Source organism: Triticum dicoccoides, unplaced genomic scaffold, assembly GCF_002162155.2.
Source record: "Triticum dicoccoides isolate Atlit2015 ecotype Zavitan unplaced genomic scaffold, WEW_v2.0 scaffold11093, whole genome shotgun sequence".
NCBI lineage: Eukaryota > Viridiplantae > Streptophyta > Magnoliopsida > Poales > Poaceae > Triticum > Triticum dicoccoides.
Window position 1 is genome coordinate 1 of NW_021176669.1, and position 10,756 is coordinate 10,756.

Here is a 10,756-nt window from a genome sequence, read left to right on the forward strand (position 1 = left end):
CCGCTGCAGCTATCACGTTGTAGCAAGCTCCCCACCAAGTGGGCGAACGAGTTGCTGGAACCGGCCTCAATGGGAGCTACAATCAGCTGCAATTTTTGCTACAAGTGGGTTTTTGTTTTGCTGGAATCAGTAACTTTTTTCTAGAATCTCTAATTGAGGGTGTTTGTTGCTGGAACCAACTTTAATTTTGCTACCACCGTATACATTTTTTGCTACCACCATATATGTTCTTTGCTACTACCTTTTTTCAATTTTCGCTTTTTTGCTGGATCCATCTCTTTTTGCTGAAACCAGTTTCAATTTTTTTGCTACCACCGTCCTACTTTTTTGATTTTTTGCTGGAACCAGCGAATTATTTTGCTACATCCAACATTGATTTTTGCTGGAACCAGTCGACCGTCAGCTACCACCGCCGGCGCGACAGAGCTACAAACATGGTGGGAAAATGCTACAACCGGCATATAAATTCGCTACGGGGGGCATTTTTATTTGCTGGAACTAGTCGAGCGTCGATGCGACGGAGCTGCATGCAGCAACATAATTTGCTACATCCATCATCTATTTTTGTTTGAACCAACACCAGCTCGGATGGCCACACGACATCATCGGAGTTACTACCATGGGCAGCTCGGGATGCTGCAACCGGCGGCCGAGGTTGCCATGACCACGCCGACAACGCTACGAATGACTACATGATGCTTGGGAAGACGACATGTCCTTACTGCATCGGACGCAGCAGGCCTGCTTGCAATGAGGGCGACCTGTTGAAGGACAAGAGCAGATAGCCGGCGAGCGCGGGCGGCCGGGGCGATGAGCGCGGGTGGCCGGGGCGATGAGCGCGGGTGTGCTGTTGGCCAGCAAGGACGGGCAGCCAAGGACGAGCATTGTTGAGTCATGCATTTAGTCCAAGCTGCTGCAGGGTGTGCACGTTAAGTTGTGATCACGTGCACCATGCAAAGCTGATCGGTAGAGCTAGGTACTCCCTCCGTTCCAAAATCTTTACCTACTAATAAACCAGCTACTGCTTCTGGTCGTCCGTCATGGTAGTTTTGCAAAAACGTCCCCGCGTTTCTTCGAAATCAACCCGCGGTCCCTTTTTAAGTGGATACTATGATATACGTCGTTCTTACAAAAAGGACCCTGCATTTTGTTATTCGGTTGCTAGCGAGCGAGACGAGGTGGAGATCAAGGTTGGCCGCGATGCAGACGATGCCCGGCGCGGCGGCTGCGATCTCCGGCCAGATCCGGTCGAGGAGGCGAGGCCGTGGCGATCTAGGAGGCGCGGGAGGAGCTCCAGCGGCGGAGCTTCAAGTCCAAGTACATGGCGGCGGCGTTCCTCGCCAGTTCCGAGCGAGATGGGGCTCCAATGCAGACGATGCCGGGCGCGGCGGCGGCAATCTCCGGCCAGATCCGGTCGAGGAGGCGAGGTAGGGGCCGGATCCTATTCCGGGGACAACATGGAGGCGATCTACAAGGCACGGGAGGAGGTCCAGCGGCGGGGCTTCAACTCCAGCGGGCCCCTTTTCGATGGACGGGACCGCCCACGTCGCCAGCAACTCCCCGAAGGCCGACAGGGCCTCCTCCTCTGCGTCCTCGACCGACTCGGCCTCCCGGCGCTCCCGGCCGCGGAAGGGGATTCACCTGCGGCGGCGCCGGTGACTATTGTCCGCTCAGAGAGGAGAGGGCAGCTAAGGCGACGACAAGGGCGCCGGTGAAGACGTGCAGGACCTCACACTGCCGTCGGGGGTGTTCTTCGCGGCGATTCTCTCCCAGGTGAGCGTCCCACGCACACACATCCCGTATACTTGGTGTTAATTTCTTAGTTTGTCCACTGCAAGTTAAGATGTGAACAATTGCGAGTACTGTCAGTATGGAACGGTTGAAGTGCAGAACAAGTGGAAATCTGTTCATGTGTCTACGCTGCAGGTTTGGAAGGGGATCACTGATGGGGAGCTCGATGTGCTGGACACATTTGAAGAAGAAGAGTATGTGAGGGAAGTTGTTGGCATCTCACTGACCGTAAGTCCATTCGCCGGCCTACGTCTATGCTTCAGCTCATGTTAGCCGGATTCATGTCGAGCTGCAAAATTCAGTGGAATGTTTAGTTCAAATCAGTTATCCTGACACCCCTTTTCATGATTGAGCCTTCTGTTTTGGAGCACACAGATAAAACTGCTATCAATTGGTTTTGTTCTATCATGAAAGACCACTTTTCGTTTGGCACTTAGAGAGCAATTCTTCACTAGACTGTTCCACGAAAAGAGGATTGAGTACTTCGGATTTGCAGGATTCGCGGGATACAGTGATCGACTATGCATACATATGGGGGAATGTAGATGATCCTGGCCTCTATAGTGAATGGGATTTTGATGTGAGTATTTCCCTTCATGCTAATCGTAAGCATATTTGGTATATTGATTGAAAGGCAGACAAACACTGCCACTATCTAACTAAGCAAAGATGTTGCTATGAGAAGCAAAGCTGTTGCAATGTATCTTTATTAGATTACATGTATAATGCTACTATTTGTTAAACAGTCTCCATTTTCTCAGCTGGCCCAATACTTTTGCTGATCAGAATTTTGGTACGAAGAATAACATCACTAATTTACTAGCTCTAAGAAAATCACATGCTTGATTTCCTGAATATGTCCCTATGTGCTGCCAACCCGTATATGTTGTTTGCTAATGTCTTATTTTCTTTGGATCCCATGGGCATATTTCAGTAGTATCCATTCAAGCACTGACCTGTACTACTATGCTGCTTCTCCATCACTTCTGGTTCGTGAAGGTCGACGGCTCTGCCGACGTGAGGGATCTCAGGTCGCCGTCGCCCTTTGGGAGCTCCCTCTCCTTCCTGCCTTCTTACCGTGGTGCCAGGGATCAACGTCCAGACGCCAGCACGATAGAGCTATTGTGCTGCTGCCTCAGGTTGTCCAGGCGCGTCATCGGTCCCAGCTACCCATCATCAAGATCCGACGTCCTTTGTCCTTTTTTCCGATTGATGTGAGTAAGCCTCCACTACCCGCTTCCAACTCTGTAAAATTTGCTGTTGTAGTTGGCATGAGAGGCGCCTTGATGCAAAGCTACAGGTTTACGTGGGTGTTGCTGGCTGCTTCCCTCTTGCCCCCTGGCCAGCAGGGTCCTCCATGACCAGGCCCCCCAAGCTAAGGAGTAACATGCTGCAGCTTCTGCCCACCACCATGTATGAGACATCGAAATCTAGGAAGCTGCAGGTTTGTGAGACATTCATGCTCACCATGTGTTCTCTGAAATGCTCCCATGTAGATATATATAAATTGATGTTTATATATTATAAGCATTTGTAAAATGTTCATGTACAATGTAGTATGCAACAATAAATCACATCTCCCAGCAATGGCTACTTACCATTACTCTTATCACCTTAGACTAAGTAGTAGTATGAATTAGATGACTCGGCACTTATGTTTTCGTAGTAGGTTTTGTGTCCTTCGCGTACTTACAGTTCAGAGATAAATTTGGTACATGGCTGATTGACTTTGTTCATGTGGATTACCAGTTTAGCAGCAATGGTGGACTTTGTTTATGTGGAGTACCAATTTAGCAGCAACTCTGTTGTAACTTTGGCAACACAACCAACATCAAGTGTCACACTGGTAGTCTAGGGTCCATCATGTACGTGTAGTTCATCGTCCATTTCTGAATCACCAAGGATTGATTTTATTGACACAATATTCTCTACATGTTGTTTTCTATTAGGTAAAAACAATTATTGGCTCCTCATGTAATCTACAATAAGTATCCCTTTTGACAGTCATTTAAGTAGAATTTTTTATTATTATTGTGGAAGCAGAAAGACACTTCAGAAGGATTTCATGTAGTATGTACATTGAGTTTTCAGAGTCTATTATTGACATGGATTTTCCTTCTGCTAGAGAGGCTGGTGCCAAATCTACATCAGAACAACGGCAAGTTAACAAACGAGGAAGCTGGAGTTGTACTGTGACTATTGTTAGATCTGTTTTTGCACTTCTGAATTTTACTTGAGAATGAATCTCGAAGGTACAACTCCTGCAGAGTGCTAGCGCCCACCTACAGATGACAAGATTTTCTTCTTCTGAATGTAATGAGGCATGATCCACAAACTCTTCATAGAACTTTGAAGCAAAATATTGATCCCCTGCATGCATATATGATTGCGAACCAATTATTTTTCAATCCGTTCCTTTTTACCATAATATTTTTCTGGGTGATGTAACATAAGTATATTATTGGTACAATTAAGTGATATCATTAGTACTTCCTCCGTCCAAGAAAGCTTGTCCCTCAAATGGATGTATCTAGCACCAAGATAGTGCTAGATACATCCATTTGAGGGACACACTTTTTCGGACGGAGGGAGTACTTGATTTATCTGGGCATAAAAATGTCTGGGATAATAGCTCTAGCACTCATGCCGACAATTTGAAAATGGTAGGACTACCTTTACCTTTACCCATATAGAAGTGATAATCCCCTCCCCCTACATATATAGCGTTTTTTCTCCCGTTGCAACGCACGGGCATTTTTGCTAGTCTTACCTACTAATAAACCACGCATTGCTTCTGGTCGTCCGTCGCGCATTTTTGCAAAAAAGCCATTGCACTTTCTAATATTCAACCCGCGGTCCCTTATTAGGTGAGAAAACCCTTCGTTCTGACTATTGTTTTTGCAAGAAACCCTGTAGTTTCCTGTATTGAACCCGCGGCCCTTTCAAAGTGATAAAGCGTTCGACAGCGCGAGGAAGACGCGCGGATCCGGGCGCGGCGGATCTGCCAGCCGGTGCGGCGGCTTGCTCCGGTGGCGGCGGCGATGTCTTGCTCATCCAGTTAAAGAGAGAGACAGGGTGTGAGGGGGAGAGGAAAGAGAGGAAGGCATAGAAGGAGAAGTGTCGCAAGATGAGGGAAGGATCTCGCGGCTGGTGCGGGGGCTTGCTCGCAGCGGCGTCCGTCTCGTCCAGAGAAAGAGAGAGACAGGGCATGAGGGAGAGAGGAAAGAGAGGAAGAAAGGAGAAGGAGAATGGGCGCAAGGTGACGGAGACGGTCGCTGGCGGTGGCGCCTCCGGTGACCGGCCGGCGGCAGGGCGACCTGCACTTGGAGGAGGAGAACTGCGCAAGATGGATTCCAGCACCCTCCTACTCATATAATGGTGAGACCTCCTTCCCTCTCTCCCTTCCAGAGCCATAGGCTGACGACAAGGACAAGTCCCTGCTCGAGAAAACAGCAGGTAGCAACATGATTCACGGTCTAGATTAGAACAACACTGAACTGATATATATTTTGTAGTACAGGAGCTTCAAGACAAAGGGCATCAGGCTTCACGGCAACGCATTTATCTATAACTTTCTCCCCAAATCTGAAAGTATTTGGCCCCTAAATTCTAATTCTCATTAGAAAGTCAGAGTATTTGTGGAATATGGTCTATGAATATTGACAAATTTGATTGCAGCAGGGGCGACAAAGTTAGTGCAGTCCTCACCGTGCACATATATTTCAGGGTAAAATCAAACTTCAGTTAGAAGGACATGATCAGGCAGGAGATTCATGCAGCATTGGATGTGAGAGGCCCTAAATGCATTTAGCATGTGAAAAGATGTGTTTAGTATTGTTCCAAGTTGTTACCTTTCGAAAAGAGAACGCAACAGGGATAATTTTTTCTTCGAAGCACGAGTTAACCACAAGGAATCTCCATGCTTTTGCACCGGGTGTGAAATCAACTTTGAAAAATTGACATGGCTATTGTTTTTGCTTTTCCTGCTCAAGACAACAAAGGGATTGTTCAGGCTGATTTGGGTTTGTGCAGACAGACCTCAAGGAACCTCTGCCAAAGATTTACGTGGTGAAGGACTCGAACTGTATCTCACGTCCACTCGGCCACACCTGGGTTGGCTGCCAACAGCCCTCTGATTGAACAACTGCTCCGTCTATCCGAGTCTCTGTCGGTCGGCTGTTCTTCTCGGACATCACCATACAGCTCCTCAGCAGCAAACTCATGTGCTTCTCCACCAGAATCAATTCTCGAGCTGTTGATATCCCCTATTCCTCTAAGGATATGCCCATGGTAATTTTTTCCACAAGACGAGTGTTGCAGTATTTGTATGAACTGGAGTACTGTACTGTTGCAGTAGTGTACAACTGTACATACATGGTTTGAAAATCCTTTCTTTTTCAGTTATATATTAGAATGGAATTTGTACGGCTTGGACTGCATTTTCACAATCAATATGGTGTGTTCAAGTAGTGTAAATTGTTTAACTTGCTTTTTGGCCAGTATCCCAATATATGTGGATGTATCGTTGCTTTTTACAATCAATTTGTAATGTTGCTTAATTACCGTTTGGTCTGCTTTTTTGGTCTGTATCCCTGAATCGACGCCCTTAAGCTCCTGTTGATTTCTATAATTCATGAGCACATATGAGCATCAAAAGAAAATATCCCATGATGAAACGTGAGCAAGTCTTGGTGAATGAACTGATATTTTTTATGCATTACAGGTGAAGCAAAAAAAAATCAAGCTTTATAAGCTCCGCGGCCTCAAGGCCAATCCCTAGGTTGATGCCACCGCTACTGACTTTGCCACATCCCTATTACAGTTTAATTTTTAATTTATTAGAGAAACTGGATCAGTGCTTGGGGCTGGTGTGCTACGGTTGGTTTAGGCATGTGTCCAACAAGGCGGCGGCCACTATAAGATACTCTCCTGAGTTAGGACGGGTTTCGAATTTGCTGCTATTATGAGAAAAAATAAGAGAGAAAGGAATGTGATTTTTGCTGCTACTATATGATGCTTTGTTGTTACTGTTTTCTGTTTATTGTATCAACTGTTTGTCGTGTGAACTACCCATCAGATTTAGGCTCGGATGATTCAGATAGGATGGAAGATGCGTAGGAATCGTCTGTGACATTCTCAATGAATTCGATCCCTCGCCGGCGAGCTTCATCATGTAAGACCTTTAGTAATTTCATTCAAATTTATCTAGCAACAATTGCATGACTCTAGACCTGAACAATTGCACCCTATGAAAAAAAGATTACACACAATGTGGGGTTGGTGTAGATGAGATAGGGGTGGGCCAACAATCATTACAGGTCGGTCGACCTGCCACAGGACCGGACATGTTCGAGAAAACTCAATCCCATGGCCGCATGTGTCGTGTCTTCTCTTTCGACCTAACTTGTTATGTGGACGTAGTTGGATTTTTATTTAGCTAATCTGTGCTTGCTGAAATTCTCATATGATGCATGCGTTCATGGATGAGAATGTGGATTAATTGATAAATTCAATGAAGAGTATACAGGGGAAGAATGTTTTATAAGATACGAGCCTTCTTTCCCTAAGGGTTGCTTGGTATTTCTGCTTTTTAATATTGATAACATAGGTGCATATTCTTCTTAAATCTGAAACATATGTGATCTTAAATTGTTTTGCATAATCTAGAATTTAGTTCATGGGCTCAGTTTGTACTTCGCCGTTCTGGTGAGAATAAGAGGTATTTTTAACTATATACTCACATATATTTGAGATAAACATGGGATTGTCAAAGTAGTCATGGAAAGCAGTGGTTACTCAATACAGTGGATAGTAAAAGTTCGTTTACACCGATATTAAGGATGGTGCATGCATCAAGTGTAGATGACACAAGGATGGTGCCCACAATCATTACAAGTCCGTCAATAGACGAGGCTGCAGGAAAGAGCTCGCGAAAGTAGTGTGCTAAGTGTTATTACCAAGCTCGTCACCTTAGGATTCATCATTCATCGTGAATAGGCGGACAACTTGACCACCATCGGCGGTAGTGATGAGGAGGAAAAGCCGCAACGTTGATGGAGCGCTAGGGACATGTCATGATTTATTTTTCCCGTGGCAACGCACGGGCTCTTTTGCTAGTAGATGACCTAACTTTGTACTAACTTTGTACAAAGTTAAGTCATCTCTATTTTGGAACGGAGGGAGTAGTATTCTGTGAGTTAGTTACTGGACTAGCTACAAAGTAGGCCGTGGACTGAGCATTTTTAGTCTGCATGCCAGCTGAGTCTGCATGCCTAACTCTTCTCCATTGTGTGTTCTTGAGAGTAGAGAGAAACTCAAGAGAGAGTTGAGAGGATAGGAAGCAGATAAGCGGCGCTGAGAGGAGGCGGCACCAACACTATATTAATACTGATGGGGTGTCGTCAATTGTTCGAGGACACGGGAATAGTCTCTGATGCGCAAGTTTTGGCGTGGCTCCCATCTGATGTTCTGGTCGAATATGTTGTGCTACTAGGCAGTTACTGCTGATCAGCCGTGAAGTCTTACAAGCGGCACGCCGTTTCCTTTTTCTTACGGCGCGACTGTGCCCGCCGCCACAGCTACAAGAAAAATACTGTCTTAATATATATCCAATATCCGTGCGGCCTCTTGAATGATGCACCCGTAATTGCTAGCTGGTGTGAAATGCTAGACAGAAATCAAATAATCCGCTATATAATATATTTGCACTCCAGTGAATTTTAAGTGTACCATCCAGTTTACACTTCTTTGCTACGTGTGTGGGTAATTCTGTCTACAATTTATTTTGTCTTTAATGAGACAAAAATCCCACCGGAGAAGGTTCTAGCAACTACCAACATACTTCTGTCAGTGATGTGGGTATCAGCTCTTAATTTTATTTCACTTGTATATGAATGGTCCCCGTCATAAATTGGGAAAACCAAAACCCTGTTTGCAATGTGGGTCTCCTGCGAATGGGTGTTTTTCTTTGCCCTTATGAGATTGGTATCCTTTCAAATATATTTTTTCGTGTCTACCCATCTGCCTTATTGTGTACAGAGAGCATTGCTAGAACTAAATGTAAGCCATCTCAGGCACCAGAACTATCTGCATATCGTCAGAATGTTGCACAAACCAACAATCTTTTCATACATTCACAATTTCATATACAAAGTATTTCGCAGCGTCCAGTGCCTATCAATTCATATGCATCTCATCATACATTTCAACACTGCATGGAGTTGTAGGCTGTTCCCATGTATGTTTATCATCTTATCATGTGAAACACATATGCGAATTGTGCAGGATGTTAGTCAACATCCTACGTGACAACCCTACCAAAAACTAATGCACTACATTTATAAGATTTATATGCAATATAATGTGATAGAATGCATGATTGATTTAGAAGAGCAACATCCTTGTATAATCCTCAAGGACGGGGAGCTTCTGCTCATCGTCGTAGCCATACATGACGCGGACCATCCTCGCAAAGTTTAGTGATGCTGTCATGAAGCTATGCGATAGTGTTGACTTTGTCGGACAGAAGCATTCCCTGTTCAGACCCTCCCATTCACTCCCGATCATCTCCAACATGTGCTTCTCTGCATCACCACGAGGATTTTCTCTTTGGTACAACTCTTTGTATGATCCATCTAGCCGATTTTGGGATTCATCCTGCATAAGACAAAGAATGAAAATGTTAGATCATGCCTTATTTGGTCAATATTGACGTGGATGTTGACCCGCCATGCTATGAACTGAATGAATTTATCTAAAATTATTGTTAGTGCTAATCCTATGTTCTTATGTGATCAAGTTCTTGGTGTGTTCAGACCATTGCACTGCCCATGTCGTCCAAGAGCCTCATTATCTTTGCAGGGCAGGAGATGATCCGATGGATGTCGTCATTGTTGCCCTCTGGTAATTCATGCCCCAACATGAATAAAAGATGCATGAATACAAGTGGAGCTCCTGAAGTGACAATCCCATTTCTTAGATAGTCCTCGGATGTAGGGATCTGATTAGTAGATAACCATTTGCCCTCGATCATGAATCCATCAAACAAAGTTGCCCACTGTAAGAAGAAAAAAGGCAAGCATGTCGGATTAATTTTTCCACTCTTATTTTACTTTCTATTACTTTTGTAAATACAACTAGGTAATTGTGCATGTGTTGCAACAGGTGCACATATATTTTGTATGTAATCATCGCGATTTACATGCCATTTTAGTGTTAGTGCGACTACATACCAAAAAGAAACTTTAGCTGATAACTGAATCAGTACTTATTACTTATAGGCTTACCAAAGAAAATAATGTGATTTTGTGTGATAAGCCAATAAAACATGGGATAGTTAAGACGATTCAAGGAAATTTGGTTGGGAAAATCAGTAAAACAGGGAACGGAGGAGGTGGTGTGGGGATGGAGACGATGGACGGAAGATAGGAACATAGGTGGTACCGTTGTTATATTTAGTTTCTTAGGAAAAATCAAATTAAGGAGAAATAAAGAACCATTCTAGTAGACATACTGCTTTCTTGAGATGATTGATAGGGCTCAATCCATGCTCTTTTCTGACTATATCGGCGATATCACTTGTGATAGTGTAAAGAGCCTTGTAACATGATATCATGTAGCTCGGGAGTGAATCAACAGCTGCAAGATCCCACCTGTCAATAATGTGCAATTTTTGTGTGAAACTTTGATAAAAACAATATTTTTATAGCATTTATATGGTCTTAAGCTTAAGTAATCATTGAGTTTTTATTCCATTAGCAAAGTAGATGCCATTTTGGACCTAAACAATCTCTAATATGCAATATTTTTTGCTTTTTGCTTGAATATAGAATAGATAATTAGAAAACTATTAATATTTTAAAATATTTCTCATAAAGACACAATGTTGATTTCAAACCAACATTAAAACATCTGCATATATTATATGTCAAAGTTAAAGAAGTATGAATATCTCATTGGATGTATT

At 44.1% G+C, this 10,756-nt stretch overlaps 1 protein-coding gene and 1 long non-coding RNA gene across 2 annotated transcripts in view; one reads left to right on the forward strand and one right to left on the reverse strand.

The window, feature by feature from the left end:
- Positions 1-2,337: 2,337 nt before the first annotated feature.
- Positions 2,338-4,199, forward strand: LOC119342955. Its single transcript, XR_005165820.1, has 4 exons — positions 2,338-2,371; positions 2,791-3,005; positions 3,092-3,235; positions 3,917-4,199. It is a non-coding gene; the product is annotated as an uncharacterized LOC119342955 (long non-coding RNA).
- A 4,704-nt stretch (positions 4,200-8,903) lies between these two features.
- LOC119342952 (S-(+)-linalool synthase, chloroplastic-like) overlaps positions 8,904-10,756 on the reverse strand; it is a 32,088-nt gene continuing 30,235 nt past the window's right edge. The window contains exons 5-7 of the mRNA XM_037614219.1: positions 10,304-10,442; positions 9,608-9,847; positions 8,904-9,447 (exon numbers count right to left, since the gene is read on the reverse strand). Of these exons, the coding sequence (XP_037470116.1) occupies positions 9,175-9,447; positions 9,608-9,847; positions 10,304-10,442 (652 nt within the window). The 3' untranslated portion in view covers positions 8,904-9,174. The remainder of the gene's footprint in view (positions 9,448-9,607; positions 9,848-10,303; positions 10,443-10,756) is intronic.